We start from the raw sequence: 21586 nt of genomic DNA, 5'->3' as shown, positions 1-21586 counted from the left end.
AGCTTGTAGGTGTTGGATCTTGAATATGAAGTCTGCTCTGGCTTATATCCCAGGACCCCTCAACTAACCCTCAACCACTGCTTCCCTTCCCTTCCCTTCCCTCCTGCACCCCGTCACTCTCCCTCAGACCCAGACACCTCTAATCCCAGGCACCAAGGTGGCCACCTCACCCCTGAGCCCCGCTTCCTCCATCATTCTTGAGCATCTTCTGCCGACCGGCTCTCCTCTCCCTTCCTGCTCGGTATTTTCTCCAGCCCTCCCCCACCTCCCTGCCCTGTCCTTCCCACTGACTGTAGCCCAGACCAGTGCCCACGACCATCTGCCAGCTCCAAACGCCAGCATCCACCCTCCCTCTGCTCCTCCTTCAAGCACCTGCTTCTGAGCTGCCTTCTCCCTTCATCCTCCTCTGCCAACTGCTGGGCTCCTGTGTCCTCCAGGTTATGAGTCTAGTCCTTGAGCTCCCGATTCTACAAACAGGAGGGGTCTTTAGAGGTTATCTTATCCTATATTCTCCTCCACTTGAGTGAATGAATATCTGCTCCACTAGAACCTGTCATCTTCCCAGCTACACAGAAATGCTTCATTAGGGAGCCCTTCACTAAACACCCACCCATTACCACCATGTTCAAAAAGTCTTAGTTCACACAACACCCACATAAGGAAACAGAGGATCAGGAGAAGTTAGGTAACTTGCCCAAGGTTACACAGTATATTGGACACTTCAGTGTGCCACTTCCAAGCTTCTCAGTCCCTCCAGCTACTTCTGCAATGACCAGTCCCCCACAGGCTCTGAATGGCATCTTACAAGTAAAATACAACATAGCTTCATGTATCCTGAACCAGGCCTTCTTTGAAGTTTGCAGATTGCACAGAAAGCCACTTCAGTCACCCACCTGTGCAATCTGGAAGCACATGAGAGTTCACATCCATGGAACCACTTCTGTCCAGCAGGGAACACTATTAACAGATAAATGCCTCCCTGCTTCTCTCCCTGACAGAGCTCCTCAGGAGCCCACCAGGATCAAGTGTGGTGATAATTAAAATTGTACCTCCTTGTTTTACTCTTCTTTCTCTCCTTGCCCCTGCCCCTTGCTTCCTAAGATGACTTCTCAAATAAACGCACACAAGCCTTTCTCCAAGAGAATGCAAGTGGACACAGTGAGGAAGTAGTGCAGCTGGGATTCAAACCCAGGTCTGAGTGACAACACACTGTCACCAGGAGAGTGGTTAAGCCTTCATGCTTACCATCGTGCCATGCTGCCACCATCACCATCCATGTCAGGGCTCCTTTCCCTCAGGGTTTAAATCATTCTGGGCCACTGTGGCTTTGCCACACTGATCAGAGTGGGTCACGGGGAAAAGGGGAAAAAGACTGTGAGTGTGCCTCCCTCAAGAGGATCCTCTTCTCTGGAATTGAAGCCCAGTCCTGCCAAATTATCTCAATATCCTGGGCTGAGCAGGAGTCCCCTTGGACATGCCCTGGCCCTACCCAATCTTAGCATCTGCCTCCACCCAGAAGCAACAACCACAGAAGGTCTTCAGCTCCAGTCCCCCATCGCCCCCAATCAGGCCCTTCAAGGCCCAACCGTCCCCCAGTTCTCAACATCTGGCAAAGAAGGGACCTCCCGCAGTTTCCCAAAGCCCATGCAGCCAGATTTAGCAGATACCCTTTGCCACCCATGGACTGAGGAAACCTAGCACCCTTGCTAGGAGGCGAGGGCAGAGCCTTTCTCAACTCCTGTCCAAGTCACAAAGATGTGCTAGGACTTTCCTGAGGAAAATCACAGCCCAGGACCTCACAGGCCCTGAGTCACTCCCTGTCTCCCAGCCCCAGACAGCTGTGTGAGCTTTCTGTTTACTCCTTTCCTGCCCGCCCCCACCCCTCCCGCCCCACCCCGCGCTCCCCCCTCATGCACAGCAGAAAGAACAGGAGGGTGAGAGGACAGAGCCTCCTGTCTCTCCGTGGGAAACTGAGGCCTGTGGGGTTCAAGGAACAGCCTCAGGGTTACAAGGCATGAAAAGGAACCAAGAGCTCTGATGCTTGACCCAGGACAACCCTCTTAATCCCCATGGAGGCTGCTCCAGTGGGGCTCATATCAAAAGCAGATCCCCGAATTCAGAGCCCAAATCCCACTTGCATGTAAATGCCCTTCAGGTTTGTTAAGAAGGGTGAAGGGGGAGTTATAAAGGAAAGAAGGGTACGCCTCAATCAGCTCCCAGATCCAGACACACAGCATCTAGTGGTGTGGTAAAGCCAAAGTGGAGTCTACACAGACTCCCAAAGTCCCCTAAACACCTGCCCTGGACCCCCACCCAGGATGGCACCCACCACACCCACCTATTCAAGGCCTCTGAATATGAGCATCAGGCTGGAGACTGGCCTTGCCCCAAAGGTCCATGAAGGCCTCTCAGCCAGCAACCCCCATCCTGGTTCCCTTCCCTGCAACAGGCACAGGTTGGAGTGAAGATGGGCTGTGGCTGGTACCCTCTCCAGTCCTCCTGGGGTTCCTGGCTTTTTTCCTTCTACCGCCACCTGTAAACACCCACGTCTGACCTCCATCTCGGTCAGCTTCTCTAGCCAGACTCTGACGCGGGCTAACCAACATCTCACTCACGCACACACACCCCTCTGCATTGATGTATGTGGGGTGCCCCACCCGGCAGGGATTTCTGAGGACAGTCACCCCACCTCCCAAACATAACCCCGTACACTGAATTGCTCTTTGGGATCACAACACAGAGCTCACACCGGCCATACGTGCTGGATATTGCTTTGCAATACACGCATCCACACTCACAGCGTACACTCCTATTCCACGCTTGATCACACCCAGGACTCTCGTCCAGATCCAGGCTGACTATGGAATTACAACCCAGCCCGGAAGCCACTGACCTCTCTCCCCGACGTGGACGGAATGTCAACAGTCAGTCCTGGCTGCTCACCCAGCCAGCGCGCAGAGAACGGCGCGTCTAGCCCTCTCCATCCGGACCCAAGCCCCCTCCTTCTCGGCGCCGGGGTTCCCTCGCAGCCCGCCCAGTCGCGTGCACCGTCACCGCGGCGCGCACACGCGCACACCCGGCCGGCTGCTGGGAACGCACAAAGCTGCGCCCTCCTCCCGCCTGCAGCCACTCGCACACCTGGCGGGCGCGTCCCCGGCTTCCGGAGTCGCGCACTCGCATCCACTGTCTGCTCTGGTGAGACCCCAGGGTCCTCCCGCTACCGTCGCTGCCCGTGCCTATTTCGTGCTCCGGGTCCTCGAGGCAACACCTCCCGGATCCGCGCCCTGGTCCGGGTGGTGCCCACTCCGGCTTTCCCAGCGTGGCTGCCGGACTGCTACCAGAGAGGGGCAGGGAGGCGGGCGCCGGAGGCGGCGAGGGCATAGGGTCGGGGTGCAGTGGGTCCTGAGCCCCGCGCGCGCCATGGGGACGCTGCTGTCTCCGCCACCAGGGAACTACCCGAGACTGCTCCTCAGGAACAAAGGCGTGGGGCGGGGCAGGCGCGCCCAGGGGGCCTAGGGAAGAGAAGGAAAAAAAAGCCCACCTGCCCACAGAGCTTGCTGGAGGATGGGGCGCTGGACGGTGGGACTCAGAGGTGCGGAGTTCCTGGTCTATTGAGGAAGACACTCTGGGGCTCTCCTGGGAACCCCTCCTGGGGATATAGAGCTATAGGAACTTGGAAGTGGGGAAGGGGGGCTCAAGAACTGCCAGAACCCCTGAAGTTTACTCCTGCTGTGGACCTGGCAGACTGAAGCTCTCATTCATTCACTCCACAGATACCTGCCCAGCTTCTGCCAAACCAAAGATGCTCCTGAACTTGAAGGGGTTGAAGAGACGAAGGGTCCTCTAGCCAACCTTTGGGATGCTTAGGTCTCTTCCACAGTAACTCCCCTCAGTGGGCATCCTCCCTGACTTGCACACCTCTAGTGATTGAGCACCTCACTCCCTCAGGGGACAGACAGCACACGGTCCTTATGCAGCCGTAAACATTGGAAAGCCCTTCCTTTGATTGAAGGGAAATCTTCCTTACTTCAGTCTGCTGGTCATGACCTCACTTTATGCTGACCACAGTGACTTTCTGCCTCTAGAATATACCTAAGGTCTTGTGCTTGCTATCCCCACTGATGGGATACCTTTCCACCCCACATCCTGTGCTTCTCCAGTCCTATTCAGCCCTCCTCACCAGCACCTTCTCCATATGGCTGCCCGCTTGTGCCCTCCAGGACTCAGCTCACATGTCACTTTCCTCCTCTTCCAAAGTCCCCACACACCCACTGGTCACTCCTTATCTTGATGCTCTGTTTTAGTTTTTTTGAGCAATCTGATCCTCTTGGGAATGATGAGAATCTGGTCATCTCTTTTGCTTTCATGTTTACGTGTTGGTAGGATCTGTCTCCCACTGGAATATGTCCCATACAGGCAGTACCCTTGTCTGTTTTGAGGATCATATAACCTCAAGGCCCGACCCAGATCAGGATTACAATGGACAGTTGCAGAAGGAAGCCAGGCAGAGAAGAATGTGGGGTGGGGGCGGGAAAGAAAGGAGGGAGGGAGGAATGGTCAGCCCACAAGCTGAGTTCTTTCAGCAACTGTTCTTGAAATGCAAAGTGCCCAGCCATTCTAAGCTCCAGGCACTGGGTCTAGCAGAGGAAAGGTGCTCAATCACTGCTCACCAAAAATAATAATAATAATAAAATAGGGATAAGGAGTTCTTAGTCTTCTGAGCCTCAGAAGAGCAGGACCTTTCCTTCCTCACTCTGGTCTCTGCCCTGAGCACTTCAACCCCAAGATTCCAGTGTTTTCTTTGGTAAGCCCCTAAAACATAGGGCCATACCCAAGCTTCTGCTCAATCAGAACTCCTCAGACAACTCTGATTCTCTAGCACTTCTGCCTAGATGCAGACTGGATTATTAGGCCAACTTTGATTTCTTTTTATCTCTGTTAAGGTGTATCTACAGTAGTCCCCTTTATCCTTGGTGGTATGTTTCAAGGCCCCCACGCCCAGTGGATTCCTAAAACCAGGTATGTTAGCAAACCCTATAGATGCTATGGTTTGTCCTGTAAAGACAGTACCTGAATTAATGATGGATCCACTTACAAGTTGTCAATATTAGGTTAGGAGAGCATGAAAATGAAAAACATTCAGTAGACACTAAACTGATTTCCGAATTTTGATTTTTTCCCCAAATTGGCAATATTCCATAAGATACACTCTTGAGATTCTGGACAGCAGCAGTGAAACCTAACTCCCAGTGGGCTACACAATCACAAGGATAAACAAGTGATACATACAGTGTACAGGGTTGCTAGAATTTTTAAATATATTTTAGGTGTCAATAGACATTTTTTTTTTTATTTGTATGGGGTGCTGAGAATCAAACTCAGTGCCTCACACATGCTAGGCAAGCTCTCTACCACTGAACCACAACCCAATTCCTGCTAGCAGTTTTTAATATAGGCATTCATAAATTACATAAGAGAGTCAACACTTTATAGGCTTTGTATCAGAGGACTTTGTCCAACTGTAGGAAAATATAAGTTGTTTTGTTTTGTTTTGTTACTAGAGATTGAACTAAGAGGCACTTTACTACTGAGCCTCATCCCCAGCCCTTTCTTTTTTTTGAGACAGTGACTCACTCAGTTGCTTTGGGCCCTGCTGCATTGCTGAAGCTGGCCTCAAACTTGGGATCCTCCTGCCTCAGCCTCCAGAGTCACTGGGATTACAGGTGTGTGCCACCAACCCCAGCAGATATAAGTATTTTGAGATAAGCAAGCTATGATATTTAGTAGGTTAGGTGCATTAAATGCATTTTCAACTAATGATGAGTTTATTCGGATTAACCCCATCATGGGTTGAGGAGCATCTGTATATACATAACAACACTGACATTGGTAACTTTTATCTTTTCACTTAAAGGAAGCACATTAAGACTTCACTTTGTCATATCCAAATTGCCAACATCACTACTTTGGCACTTTCAAGCTATTATTAAGTAAAATAAGGATTACCTAAACACAAGCACTGAAATAGTGAGACAGTTGATCAGATAACCAAAATAGTTACAAATAGGCAGGTAGCGTATACATTGTGGATACACTAGACAAGAGATGATTCACATCCCAAGTGGGGCAGAGTGGAATGAGGTGACAATTCATCAGGCTACTCAGAATAGCACACAATTTAAAATTTATGAATTGATTGCTTCTGGAATTTTCCATTTAATATTTTCAGACTGTTTAGCTGTGAGTAACTAAAACCGTGGAAAGTGACACCACAGATAAGGGGAACCTACAGTACTTGACTTGAACCCCAAATCTAGCTTCTAGAGTATCTGGGGTCCCAATCCTGCCATCTTGCCTTGGTATGCTGCTCAGTTTCCAGCCATCAACAATATCACTAGCAGGCCGTACACAGTCTTCCTCAAGTACTGATAAACACACTGAGCAGGATTTAGCTGCCCACTCATCAACCTCCTCAGCCGTGCCATCCCCCAGCCCACATTCCTCTGTGTCACCTGCAGTGCTTTGACAGGAGTAAAAGAACAAATTTTTTTGCAGAAACTCATAACCACTATCTCCTGCTGCACCACACCCAATCCAATTTCAAGTCTAGAAAATTAATCAGAAAAGCACATAAGCTTCCCCAGCAGGGCAGATTCTCAGGGAATTCACATGATGCTAATGATCATCAACCTCTTCCCTAAGTATTCCAAACCATCTCTTTATTTTATTTTATGTTTTGGTACCAGGGGTTGAACCCAGGGACACTTAACCACTGGGTCACATCCCCAGACCTTTCTTATATTTTATTTTGAGACAGGATCTCACTAAGTTGCTTAAGGCCTCACTAAGTTACTGAGGCTGGCTTTGAACTGGTGACCCTCCTGCCTCAGCCTCCTGAACCACTAGGATTACTGGTGTGCACAACTGTGCCTGGCTCAAACCATCTCTTAATAATAGGCTCTGAAACTTGATCAGAAATGATACTCAGCCCTCTTATTCATGGTTTTTGGATGGCACCTTCTCCTTTGTGGAGACAGAAATTATCTTCTCCATCTCCCACCTTCAGGAACACAGTTTATGCTCCAAGCCAGCATGTGTAGGGGTTGCAAGCACTGCCACTTACTAGCTGTCACTTAACCTGTTTCTCACTTTTATCATCAGAAAAATAAGGAGAACAATAGTACCCAGATGGTAGTGTTGCTATAAAGATTAAACCAACTTATTCCTGCAAAGAATTTACAACATGACACATAATAAGCATTTTAAAAAATCACAAAATTTTATCAAAAAATAAGTACTGTCACTGAGCGGACACCTCATCCTGTCCCCAGGGATGCAGCCTTCCCAAGAATGCAATTTGAAATTATTTCAAATGATTCCAGCCTGTTTTCTGACTGTTCTCTGGCTCATAAAACACAGCAGCTCAGTTAGCCTCAGACTGCCTTCATGGGCAGCCAATCCCACCCTCCTCCTTGTCCCTTACTATCACCTTGGGCAGTTTTAAAGAGCCCACCTTACCCCCTACCAGCCTTCCTTCAAGTTCAAAGCCAACATTCTGTCTGTGTGTAGTTCATTCAGTAACTACTTAATGAGCTCCTTCCTTGGGCCACACACTGTGCTAGAGCACAGGGAAGAACAAGAGAAAAGTCCCTGCCCCAGAGAGCTTACAATCCAGCGGGGGACACAGACAATGAATAAATGGACAAATAAGATAGTTGCACAGTCACTAGAGCTTTGAAGGGAAGTCAGATGGCAATCGGCATGCCTCAAGTCAGATGGCAATCAGCATGCAGAAAGGCTTTGCAGGTTGCCTGAAACTAAATCAAATTGCACACCAATCATGTCCACATCTTTCCAGAGTGCTCCCAGGCAGCTACAAGCCTCTTTCTCCTTCCCTGCAAGCAGTCACAACTATACACTTGGAATTTTATTTTTGTATACTTCCCAATACTCTTGCCTCAAGCTTTTGGGTTTTTTCTGTCTTTACGGTATTTGAAATCTGCTCTCTGGAGTCCAGGGGACTTCTATAAATAACAAAAAATTCTGAGGTGGCCTGAGTCACCTCTTCCAGGGTTCCTGTAACTTCTGCGTCTTCATTTGACTAATTCTTCCTCACTGGTCAGAACCAGGTGCAGGGTGGCCACCTACCTTACTGCTTCCAGAATCTTCTGAAACTGTCAATGAGACAAGAGAGAGTAGATGCACTGTGCTTTGTTATAAAAGACTCCTGACAGATGGTAGGAGAGATGACATCTCTCACCACTGCTAAACCTTATTCCTGGGTTCAGTTTGGGAAGTTTCTGTAAGAGCATGTGGCCTCTAAGTCACATCCCTTCCTTTCGTTTTTTGTTCAACCATTCCTGGAAGAGAAGCTTCTGTCAAGACTGCTAACACTGGTCACACCTGTCCACAGTGGTAGAAGAAAAGTGAGCTGAGGGTGGGGGGGCCTGGAAGCTAGAATCTGAGTAGGGAAAGGCCCTCACCTCCCAGCCCTCCACCCAGACTCAAGATCCCAGCTGGACTCTCTGGCATAAAGGAGAAGGCACGCAAGAAAAGCAGGACTGGATTTACCAAGGTCAAATTGAGGGCTACCCAGCAAATTTGTCACCTACCCTTTCTCTTAAAGAGGGTCTAGCCGGGTGCGATAGTGCATGCCTGTAATCCCAGTGGCTTGGGAAGCTGAGGCAGGAGGATCACAAGTTCAAAGCCAGCCTCAGCAAAAGCAAGGCAAAAGCAACTCAGTGAGACTATGTCTCTAAATTAAAAAAAAAAAAAAAAAAAAAGGCTGGAAATGTGGTTCAGTGGTCAAGTGCTCCTGAGTTCAATCCCTGATACCCCCTACCAAAAAAAAAAAAAAAAAAAAAAAATAGGTCCAGCTGATCCACAGGCATGAGAAATCTTTGGAGGCACCATTCACTGGAGACTCATGATCTCCCACTTTACAGAATAGAAATCAGAGGCAGTAAGTTGCCTCTAATCACTTAGTGGTTAGACCAGCACCCTGGACCTTTGGAAGGCTTTCCATCACTAAGGGCAAAGTTTACCACTGTAGATTTAAGGACCAGTGTTAGCTGGCTGTGTAAACACCAGCTGGGGTAGAACGGGGGCTAGACCTAGGCCACTGAATGAAGAGAAAGGCAGAAGTTCCTTTACCTGGAGGGAGACTCAAGGTCGGCACGGCTGAGGATGCGGTGCTGCTGTGGGCTGTAGAGCCACTGGAAGGCTGTCAGTGTCCTTTCCTCAATTCGAAACCGCCCTTCCTGCACGTACCTGTAAACAAGACACAAAAGAGTGAGGAGGTGGGCAGGATTCTGCAGAGTTCCTTTGGGGAGTCAGCCCTACTTGCTGGAGAAGGAAAGCCAACGGGTACCTGTCTCCAAATACTCCTCCCCACTGCTGATCTGAAAAGCTATCCAAAAGCTGTTGTCTGAAGTTGAGTCACTTAGAGGGATAAGTTCCTTGTCACTTGAGGTATGTAAACAAGAGAGCAGGCAGGGGATTCCAGCATCAGACGAGGGTTCAGATTCCAAGACCAAGACCCTAGACTTCATCCCACAAAGGGAGAAGGGTAGCCTTGTAGTGGGGTCAGGAATCAGCAATGGTCAGGTCTTCCAGATCTCAAGATTCTCTCACAAGATTCCAGCTGCTCTCCAGAAGGATCAGGGAAGCTGGACTGGGCAAAGTAAATACAAAGGGAAGGTGGCCTCTCTTTTCCTTTATTCCCTGACCCCTGGCCAACCCCTCTGATAGAATCATGAATCCATTCATTCATTTAGCATTTAGTGAGTGCCCACACTGATAAGCAAAACAGACCCAGACCTTGCCCTCCTGGGGCTTATAGTCCTCTGTGCAGAGAAACCATCCAATAATCACAGAAATGGATACATCATTATGACAGGCACTCTCCTACATTCCCAGCAGGAGTGTCAATTCGCACAATCCCTCTGGAGGACCCAACATCTGTCTGAATTACCAATGCACTATTTCCCTTTTAATCCAGTGAAGCTCCCTTTGGAGAATCCATCTTCCGATTCTGACATGTGTTTACCAGGTTTTCTGTGGGATTGTTTGTAACAGAAAAAGACTGGGGGGTGACCCAAGCACCCATCAGTTGGGGACTGGTTAAATAAATCATGGTTAACTATGCAGTAAAACTATGTGCAGCTATAAGAAATGTTTTAAATGAGGGTGTTCCTGTGCACTATCATACCAGGACCTCCAAACTACATCATTAGGAGAAAAAAAATCAAGGGCAGAGCAGTATGTATAACTGATGTTAAAAGGAAGAGGGGAGGGAATAAAGTAAGAAATCATACTTGCTTATCTTTACATATATAAACTCTGGAGACATAAAAGGTAATAAAAGTCATTTCCTGGGTAGGGAGGAAGAGAAAACAGGGTAGTTGCAGGCATGGGAAAGTGATCTTTTAACAATGTAATTTCTCATGCAGGAGAGCTATTACCTATCCCAAAAGAGGTGTGTGTGTATAATTACAAACTGGGTAAAGTGCTATGAAGAAAAAAAAAAATGGTGCAGCTGCTGTATTGCCCAGTGGGCCACAGACTGTCTGCTGAGGGAGGGAATTTCCCAGCAGTCCTTGCGGGGGAATCAGGCAGAATTGAGTTCTAAAGGAAAAGGCCTGTCTTGGTCAGTTCAGCCTGCTAAAACAGAATACTGTGGACTGGGTAGCCTAAATAACAGAAATTTATTTCTCAAAGTTCTGGAGGTTAGAAGTGCAAGATCAAGGTGTCAGTGTCTGGAGAGAGCCCTCTTCCTAGTTTGCAGAAGGCCAGTTTCTCATTGTATCCTCATGGCAGAGAGAACTCCTGTCTCTCTTGTCACTTCTTATAAAGGCACAAATCCCATTCACCAGAGACCACTCTCAGGATCTAATCACTTCCTAAAGGCCCCGCCTCCCAACACCATCACGTTGAGGGTTGGGATCTCAACCGATGAATTTGGGTGGGGGGGCACAGAGTCAGTCGTTCACAAGGATTTCCTAGGAGAAAGAGTCAGGGGAGAATGCTCCAGCAGAGGAGCACACCTCAGCAAAGCCCCAGAGTCAGGAGGCAGCAGGTGCCTTGGAGGATCTGAAAAAAGGCAGGGGTATTGGAGAGCAGGGGTTCAGTTGCCCCAGTGTTCTCCCAGACCAGAGTGCCTGGCCCCAGCCTGTCTCTTTTCACTGTTCTCCATATCATCTGATGGGCATTTCAGGAAGGTCATCCAGCCTTGATGGGAATGGCAAGCAGCCAGTTAGATGTTCTCAACAGAGTCCATGTGGAATGGCTCAGAAAGACAATGCTGGAGATGGAGAGAAATGGGAGGATTTGTGAGTGAGCTAAGGAGGAAACATGGCAGGACCTGGTACTAGGGTGGATATGAATGGGGGGAAGATAAGGCAGTAAGGTTGTTCTTCAGGTCCTAGTTGGTGCAGATGGCTGGATGCAATGCCATTCATGCCAGACAGTGACAGCTTTGGGAAGGAAGCTTGTGACCTCTGTTTGGTACATGACCTTTCTCTATGACTTGCTCTCACCCCTAAGACAGCTGTCCGCCTGTAAAACCTTGTTTGAAGACTTCCTTCCTCCAGGAAGCCTACTCTGATCAATCCCATTCTGTCCCCCATAATGTTTCCCTACCTTCCCCGACCTTGGCCTCTGCAGATTCAGCCCTGAGTGACATGCTCTTGCCATTTCTGTGGGGAAATAAATTGTGCTAACCAACTGGTGTTCTAGGTTGAATCCGTGGAGGGGAGTGAGTGGCTGGGGATCACTGTAACTGATTTGGTCCCTTTTGAATATGAACCAGGTGATTATAGTATGCTTTTTGTAAAAACGTGGGAAAAAAATTAAGACCTCTACTGATCACAAAATCATATTGTTAGAGCAGAAAAATGCCAGGAGGTCATCCATCTGATCCAACAACTTTATTTTTTTTTTAAAGAGAGAGAGAGAGAATTTTTAATATTTATTTTTTAGTTTTCGGTGGACACAAATCTTTATTTTATTTTTATGTGGTGCTGAGGATTGAACCCAGAGCCCCATGCATGCCAGGTGAGCACGCTACCACTTGAGCCACATCCCCAGCCCCCCAACAACTTTATTTTATAGACGAGGATGGGAGTCCCAGAGTGGGCAAAGAGCCACTTCTGGGCAGACAGACCATGTACAAGGCTGCGCTGGACCCAACCAGGCATACATAGTCCCCCAGGCTGAAGGAACGGGGGTCCCTACTCCAACCTTCTCCTCACCCAACACTCAGTCCTGCCCCAGAACACAACCTCAGCCACAGTGCCACCCCCATCTACCTCCTTGCTCCACCCCAAACTCAGCTACCTTTCCTTCCCTTCTCCCTGCACCCCATCTTTCAGATGTTGGTGGAAGAGACTGTCCTCATTTAACAAAGTGGCTACCTGGTTTTGCAGATACCCCAACCTGGATTCCAGCTGTGAGTGAGAGCTTTTCCCCATCTGTAAGAGTAATAATAACACTTGAAGGGTTGTCACCAGGATCGAATAATGCATAGGAATAATCGAGATAATGCATAGGAATCCCTTGCCACATGTTCATTGTTGTCATCTTCCCTTCCTATCATCCTTGGTCTCTTCCAGGCATATGCCTTCCATGCTTCACTCATGACAAAGCCATCCCCTACACTATCTCCTGTAAGCCTCACATCAAACCCTGTGGAACTGACCAACCCCGTTTTAGAGATGAGGAAGGAAAGGCTCAGGGGAAGAAGTGCATTTGTCCGAAGTCGCACTTGAGGAAACAGCAGAGACCAGGCCTTCCTTGCACCTTGAACTCCTATGGCATCCAGTTTCCTTCTAATCAATCCCTCCAGCTCTACCATCCTCTCCCTCCTCTGTGCCAGCCTCCACTTTCCAACACAAATCTTATCAGCTCCTCCCCTGACCCAAAAGTTCAGTGGTTTCCCAATTTATACAAAATGGCATCATGCTGCTCACCTTAGATGGCCAGTTCTTTCTCTCTTGGTTCCATTCCAGCCTTTCTCTCCACTACATGCTGCCTCCTCCTCATTCACACACAGACCCCTGCATTCCTGCTCCGTTTATCTCTCTCAAACATACCCTGGCTTCTCTTACCTCAGAACTTTGGCTCAGGCTGTGTCCCCAGATGAACCCACCCTGCTGAACCCAGATCTGCCCATCCTGCTCCACTTTTCCAAACCACACTGTCTCAAAATCTGTCCTGTCTCCCAGCCAGAATCTAAGTCAGCGCTAAGGTTCCTGGGATGCTTTGCTCAGCCTTGATCACAGCATTGCAATCCCTCTGCTGGCTGTTCATGAGTTATTTATGTGCTCGTCTGTCTCCTCGCTAGAGTGCAAAAACCAGGTCTGATCCAGCTCTGAAATCCCTGCAACGTCCTCACACAGCCCCTTCGAGCCAGCCTGCTGTAAAAATCACAACAGCAACAGAGATCAACTCATTACATCCTTGGGAATGCTCTGCCACACAGATGATCTCCATTCATGAATCCAACTTACTAACTTAGTAAATGTGCTTGTTGAATTGGAATGCACTGAATATAAGGGAAAACAGACCACTCACCCCCAAATATCTTTCCTATTAAGCTGCTGGGTATCTGAAATTCTACTCTACAGTACACTGAGGGAAATTAAATAATGTATAGGGCCAAACTTTTAAGCTTTTTCAGCATTAAAACTTTAGCAAGAACTAGTTTCTCAGATTATCCCCCAAAAGAATGAAAATCAAGAGAACCAGGGATATAGTCTCAATATTTGTGCGTCCCTCCACCTCCCCTTCATATCTTGAAATACTAACCCCAAGATGGTATTAGGAGGTGAACCTTATGGGAGGTGGAAATCACAGGGAATGGGATCATAGAGGGTTAGCTAGCACCTTCCACCAAAGAAGGACCCAGCAAGAAGGCAATATTTATGAACCAGGACATGGACCTCTACAAGACAATGAATCTGCAGCCATCTTGATCTTGGACTTCCCAGCCTCTCAAACTGTAAGAAATACATATCTATTCTTTTTTTTTTTTTTTAAATATTTATTTTTTAGTTTTCGGCGGACACAACATCTTTGTTTGTATGTGGTGCTGAGGATCGAACCCGGGCCGCACGCATGCCAGGCGAGCGCGCTGCCGCTTGAGCCACATCCCCAGCCCTCTATTCTTTTTTAATATTTTTTTTATTTATAGGTGGACACAATGTCTTTATTTTATATTTACGTGGTGCTGAGGATCGAACCCAGTGCCTCACGCATGCTAGGCGAGCACTCTACCTCTGAGCCACAATCTCAGCCCCATATCTATTCTTTATAAGCCACCCAGTCTATGGTATTTTGTTCGAGCAGCCTGAAAAGACGTACCTGGCATAGTCAGAGAGATCTGACAGGAATGAGAAGGGAAAGAGAAGGGTAGGAGCTGCTCAAATACACAGGCCCCAGATTGTAGGGTGAGGTGGCACCTCCTGGAGAATGCAACCCTTCACCAAAAGAGAACAGGGTCGGGCACTTTACAGGCCATACCTGTTTATTTGGGTGAACACTGTGGGAAGTCAGAAAGACATAATGCTCCCTTCAACAGATGAGGAAACTGAGACTTCCCCAAGTGGGGAAGTAATTTGACCCAGATTGCAAACCCTTAAGTGACAGAGTCAGGATTTTACTCTTAGGTTAGTGCTCTTTTCAGAGTGCAATTTCCAAACACCAAAAAAGATTTATCCAAAAGGTACACAATAAAAGCAGCAGATAGCCAAGGTTCCCACAGTCCCACTGAGCTATACCTTGAAAATTCTAAACAGTGTCCCGAAGAACTTCCCTGATGTTCTTTCAAGGAGTTATTTAGGAGATGGTGCCAAGCCAAAAGATGTAGAGCCTGGAAGACAGTTTCTGGATTGGGCCATGCCTGAAATCATTACTCTTAGGGCCGTTCAGTAAACGGATCCAATACGTATTGGTTTGGGGTTTTGATTTGTTTGTTTGTTGCTTTAGCCAGTTTGAATGCATGTTTCTTTCACTTATAAACAAAGTAATTCAAATTTATACAGCGAACTTGAAGTCAATACTTTTCTTGCCTGTTTTTTTTTTTTCCTTTTGGCACTGGGGATTGGGGATTGAACTCAGGTGCTCTACCACTAAACAACATCTCCAGCCCCTTTTTAATTTTATTTTGAGACAGCTAAATTTCTCAAACTAGCAATCCTACCACCTCAACCTCTCAAATCACTAGGATTGCAGGCACTAGCACTCCCAGATTGAAGTCAATAGTCTATCAAATAGGAGAGTCAAGTTCCTAGTAAAAGTGAGAAAGCTCCTTGTTACCCACAATCACTTTGATGAGGGTTTGTCAAGAACATTCATGGTTAGGGTAGCAGTTGAGTGGTAGAGCACTTGCCTAGCATGTTCAAGGCCTTGGGTTCAATCCCAGCACCACGAAGGAAAAAAAAATTCAATGCTAAAGAACATTCAGTGACTCATATTGCTCAAATTAAATCTAAACTCTTTGGTTGGTATTCAAGCCCTATGCCACCTAACTCTGCTCTCTCCAGTTCTATTTCATACCCATCTCTTCCATAGGTCTAAATCTCCCATCCAATCCTATGAGCTCTCATTGTTCCAAACACATCCTTCACTGTTCAGCAAGGATGTTTCTTCTCTGCCTTGGAATGTCCCCTTCCACCCCATCTCTGCAGAAGTATTATCTTTCCAGATTTTAAATACAGTATATATAACACACACACCCGTGCACAGTGTATGCATGTGTGTGTTGACAAATTTGGAGAAGATACTTGCAACATAAAAACCAAAGGACTGGGGCTTGGGGTTGTGGCTCAGCAGTAGAGTGCTCGCCTTGCACGTGCAAGACCCTGGGTTCTATCCTCAGCACCACATAAAAAAAATAAAATAAACAAGTGAAATAAAGGTGTTGGTTCCAACTACAACTAAAAAATAAATATAAAAAACCCAAAGGACTGATCATAAATAGCATTCAAATCAGTTTCTCATATCATTCTCCAATGTAAAAAGGCTCTTTGGAGAAATGGTTGGTTCTGGAATTGGGGCAGGAAATACACAAGAGGAGCCCTGAGCATATGATAGTGTCAAAAAGTCAGGAAATGCCTTTCGAGTCTCCTCTTGCCCTGTAGGAGCTCTCTTTTTCTCTTATTTAAATAAATCCTACTCTTTTATCATTAAAAAAAAAAAGTAAGGAAATGCCCAAAACAAAAAGACAAGAATGATAGGCATATATTAAAAGGAAACAGTAACCAATGGAAAGTATTCCCAATAGGTAAAGCTGGAACAACATAACAAAGTGTTTTGGGATTATAATGCAAACTTTAAGATAAATATCTATGAGCAAGGAGAACAAAGTTGGAGAACTCACCCATCCCAATTTCAAGTCAGTATACCTTTTTCAAAAAAATATTTATTTTTTAGTTGTAGCTGGACATAATACCTTTATTTCACTTATTTATTTTTATGTGGTGGTGAGAATCAAACCCAGGGTCTTGCACGTTCCAGGTGAGCGCTGTACCGCTGAGCCACAACCCCAGCCCCAAGTTTGAATACCTTAATCAATAAAATGTAGTACAGGAGTAAGGATAGATGTCTACATCAATGGAATTGAATTTGAGAGTATTTAAATAAACTAACATTTACAGTCAATTGATTTCCAACAAGGGTACCAAGATAATTCAGAAGGGGAAAAAAAAATAGACTTTTCAATAAATGATTCTGGGCCATTGGGATACCCACATACAAAAGCTGAACTTGGGCCCCTCTCACACATCCTACACAAAATTTGATTTAAACAGATCAAAGACTTAAATGTAAGAATTGATACTATAAAACTCTTAGAAGAAAACAGCGGTAAATCTTCATGACCTTGGATTAGGCAATAATTTTTTATTTTATATTTTTTTTAAATGAAAGGGTAGTCTCTTTTATTTTTATTTATTTATTTTAGTTTTCGGTGGGCACAACATCTTTGTTTGTATGTGGTGCTGAGGATCGAACCCGGGCCACACGCATGCCAGGCGGGCGCGCTACGGCTTGAGCCACATCCCCAGCCCCAGCAATAATTTTTTAGATGTGATACAAAAGCAAAAGAAAAAAATCAATTAACCGGGCATCATCAAAATTTAAAAGTTGTGTGCTTCCAAGGAAACCACCAAGAAAAGATGAAGCCTGGAGTGGGACACACACCTGTAGTCCCAGCTACTCAGAAGAATGAGGCAGGAGGATCACTTAGTCCAGGAGTTTGAGGCCAACATGGGCAACAGAGTAAGACTCCATCTCAAAATAAATAAATATATAAATAAAAAAGAAAGAAAAGGAAATTATGTATTTTTAAAAATGTTCACTGTACTTACACAAACCCAGAGGGTAGAGACTACTACATACTACCTACATAGGCTACGGGATATATACATACACATGCATGTGTGTGGTACAGCCTGTGGCTCCTAGGGTCATGATGAACAAAACAACACAATATTAAACCAAGCATAAGAGAATATGATGCCATCAAAAGAAGAGGTAGATGGGGGCAGTGGCACATAATCTGTAATGCCAACAGCTCATGAGGCTGAGGCACAAGTTCGAGGCCAGTCTGAGCAACTTAGAGGGACCCTGCCTCAAAATAAAAAATAAAAAGGACTGGGAATGAGTTCAGTGGTAAAGCACCCTGGGTTCCATCCCTAGTTTTAAAAAAACAAAACATGGGGTTTAGGATGTAGCTCAGTGATGGAGTGCATGACACCTGTCTAGTATGCACAAGGCCATGGGTTTAATCTCCAGTACTGAAAAAAAAAAAAAACTCTCTCTCTCTCTCTCTCTCTCTCTCTCTCTCTCTAAATATATATATATATGTATATATATATATATATATATATATATATATATATATATATATATATTACTGTATAATGCTAGCAGCAGCAGCCTCATACATCAAGTGTTTACCTTACCTCTCCTTTCCTCTCTCTTTCTTTTTTGGGGGCAGGGGGTACATTACTGGGGACTGAACTCAGGAGTGCTCTCCCAGTGATCTACGTCCCCAGTCTTTCTTTTTTTTTTAAATACATGGAAGGCCTAGCTAAATTACCCAGGATGGCCTCAAACTTGGGATCCTCCTGCGTTAGCCTCCCAAGATGCTAGGATTATAGGTGTGTACTACCACACTCAGCTACATTGAACACAGGGTCGCTTAATCACTGAGCCACATCCCTAGCCCTTTGTATTTTTTATCTGGAGACAGGGTCTCACTAAGTTACTTAGGGACTAAGTCGCTGAGGCTGGCCTTAAACTTGTGATTCTCCTTCCTCAGCCTCCAGAGTTGCTGGGATTATAGGCATATGTCACTGCATTGAGTTATACTTTGTCTCTTATGCTTGATTTAATCTTGTGTTGTTGTTGTTGTTTTTCGTCATGGCTTTAGGAGCAATAAGCTATACCATACACACATACATATTATACCATATAGTCTAGGTATGTAGTAGACTATAGCCTCTGGATTTGTGTAAGTATACTCTAAAAGGTGCAGATGATGACAAATTATCTAACCATGTATTTCCCTGTTAGTAAGCAGCACATGGCTATATTTGAAATACTCTAAAAGTCCTGGAAAGTGCCAGGTGTGGTGGCACACGCCAGTAATTCCAGTGGCTTGGGAGGCTGAGACAGGAGAATCACAAGTTCAAAGCCAGCCTCAGCAACTACAAGGTGCTAAGCAACTCAGTGAGGCCCTGTCTCTAAATAAAACACAAAATAGGGCTGGGGATGTGGCTCAGTGGCTGAATACCCCTGAGTTTAATCCCTGGTGCCAAAAAAAAAAAGAAAAAAAAGTCCAGGAAAGAGGTGAACACCTGTAATCTCAGCTATTTGGGAGTCTGAGGCAGGAGGATCACAAGCTAGAGAACATCCTGGGCAACTGAGCAAGAACCCAGCTCAAAATTTTAAAAATTTAAAAAAAATTATATTTAAAATTTATAAAGGGCTGGGCAAGTAGCTCTATGATAGAATACCCCTGGGTTCAATCCCCAATTAAAAAAAAAAAAAAGTATGTGACCCAGGTCAGTCCAATGAGATGCCATCCTGTGGTTAGTCTTTGAGAAATGAAAGCTCTCTTTAGAAGGTGGCTGCTGACGGCCACCCTGTTTCCACAAGAAATAAAACGAGAACAGGAGAAAGCAGAGTGATAAAGAGAGCAGAGCACTATTTGGGCACCTGAATCCTGTTGTCCCCGAAAAATTCCTGGAATTTTCCTTTGTGAGCCAATAAGTTCCCTTTTTTTTTTTTTCAAAATGGTTTGAGCTGATTTTCTACAATTGTAAGTGAAAGAATCCTGACTCATCTAAAGGGAAAGAAAACTGACTCCATGTGAAGTCCAGGAACCAGGGACCCTGGCATAGGTTTATATGGGTATTTTGCCCTCAAAAGTATTCCCTGCCAAGCCTCCCAGGCGCTCAGATCACATTCTCAGGACCTTCTCAGAAGATGGGCTTTTACCTGAGTGTCAGGATGACAAACCCAGTTTGGGCCCTAAGAAAGATTCTTGGGTCTTCAGTTCCAACCCAAGATCCCACCCAACCAGACTGTCAGAAGCAAGGGGTAGGACTGAGATGAGGTGAGTCAGAGTAGGTAACCCTGCACTACCCCTTTAACTGTGAAGTGAGAGAACTGATCTGGAAAATCTTGGGATCCTGGGTGGTGCCTCCTTTTCAGGAAGGGAGCACTAAGTAACTATTTGGTCTCCATTCTTCAAACAGATTAATTCTACTTTTATATGATTTATATACTGGAGTTTCATTTGAAGACTGATTCTGCTGATAAATAATAAACTTGAGAACACATTTATCCCTCCTGCTCTGACATGTGAACTTGAGAGTGTGGCCAGGCTGGGGTTGTGGGACAATCCAGGAAACAAGAAGCAAAATAGGAAGAGTTAAGCTCCAGAAACAATACCCAGGTTCAAACCCTGATTCTGTGAAAGTGTTTGCTGTGTGACCTTGACAAATCATTTTTCCTCTTTGACTCTCAATTTCATCATCTGAAAAGTGGGGGATGCCAATATTTTCCTCTGGGTATTACTGTGAAGAGTAATCCTGAATTACTCTGAATCCTGATGACTGCAGAGCCACAGAGGTTCTCAGGAAGCCCATGTTGCTATTATTGAAGATATTAGTATTGTTATTTATAATTCAGCTAGAGGCAAAATGTGTTCAGAAATGCTACTTCAAAGAGGTCCCCTGTCTCTGGATGATTTGGGATGGGGTAGGGTCCCAGACAGACATTCTCTTTTAGATCTTGGAGTCTTCCCAGGGCCACGGTGGGCTCCGCATGCTGCCCTGCATTCTAGGAGCCCTGAATATTCGGACACTTACACAAGAAGGACATAGGTTCTAGGGACCCAGCGCAGGTGACTTGGCTGTAAGCATCTGAAAATCCTCTCAAGCCCGCAATCCCGTAACCTGACACCGACAAGCTCTGATTAGGACTGCGGTGGGGGAAGGGGCAACTACCCACCTACTCAAGGATGCCTTCCCCTTCTCCTACTTCCTAGGTTCCCTTCTCTGAAGCCCACACCCTCAAAGTGCGCACCCCCAGAGGTTCCTGTGGAGGTGAGCTGGGTATCTCTTCGAGCACAATGGGTGGGGGCTCTAGGGTTGTGCCCTGTTAGGGGCCCAGGTTCATGACCCTACTCTGAGTAGCAGAAGGAGATAGACGGGGACCCTCCTCCATTGCACAAATGGAAAAGCTAAAGTGGGGTGACAGGAGAGGAGGGAGCCCGCCCTCTGTGGAAGAAGAAACCAGGTCCTCCGAAGCCTGACGTCATGAATAGGGTCCTGGGTCCCAGCGCTTATTTTACCTGGACAACCTTAAAGACCCGGTGTGGGGACCCCGGTGTTTGATCAGGTAGCCCAACCCTCTCGGTCAACCCCGCCCGGCATCTTCTCACTCGGGAAGAAACTTTGGGCCAGCGCCTTGGCTCCTTCCCGGGCAGGCCGGGCTCGGGCTTAGGGCGCACGAGTTAGCGTCCTCACCAGGCCCCGCGGCCGCCCGCTGCCCACTCACCAGCGCACCAGCTGCCAGCGCTTCTCCCCCGGAGCCCGGCGGCCCGCCATGCCTCGCCCAACTGGCCGCTCCCTGCCCGCCGTGGGCCTCACGGCGGAGGTGGCTCCGGCTGCCGCAGGGCCAGTGCCGAGGGCGCGCTCGCTGAGGCTGGGTGAGGCGCGGGGCCGGGCGGGGCGGGCGGCGGGCGGGAGGCTACTGGGGCCGGAGCGCGGGCTGTGCGGAGCGTGCGGCTCTCATCCCTGTGCGGCAGCGGCCGCCCCGCCCCCCGAGCGGACCCGGTCTGGGCCACTGCACTCCTCTGCAGCAGCGCGCGGGACCGAGCCTGTTCCCTTCGCATCCTTCTCCCGGTCCGGGCTGGTCCAGAACAGCAAGGTTTCTCTGGAGCACTAGGCAAAGAGTCAGACTCTCTAAACCCTACTAAGGAAATTTTGCTGAGTGAGGAAGCGGCTCATTCAATTCTTCTGTGCCACCTTCCCTTGTAACAGTTATTACCTATCCAGAAAATAATGCATAAAAA

The 21586-nt window shown here is 47.0% G+C and overlaps 1 protein-coding gene across 1 annotated transcript in view; it reads right to left on the bottom strand.

Moving 5' to 3' along the window:
* Rap1gap2 (RAP1 GTPase activating protein 2) overlaps positions 1-21119 on the bottom strand; it is a 217190-nt gene extending 196071 nt beyond the window's left edge. The window contains exons 1-2 of the mRNA XM_076871716.1: positions 21070-21119; positions 9154-9270 (exon numbers count right to left, since the gene is read on the bottom strand). Of these exons, the coding sequence (XP_076727831.1) occupies positions 9154-9270; positions 21070-21119 (167 nt within the window). The remainder of the gene's footprint in view (positions 1-9153; positions 9271-21069) is intronic.
* Positions 21120-21586: the final 467 nt, after the last annotated feature.

The sequence above is a fragment of the Callospermophilus lateralis genome, chromosome 11, assembly GCF_048772815.1.
Source record: "Callospermophilus lateralis isolate mCalLat2 chromosome 11, mCalLat2.hap1, whole genome shotgun sequence".
In the NCBI taxonomy this organism is placed as follows: Eukaryota; Metazoa; Chordata; class Mammalia; order Rodentia; family Sciuridae; genus Callospermophilus; species Callospermophilus lateralis.
The sequence above is the reverse complement of the archived record's forward strand: the minus strand, read 5'-3'. Positions and strand labels throughout refer to the sequence as shown.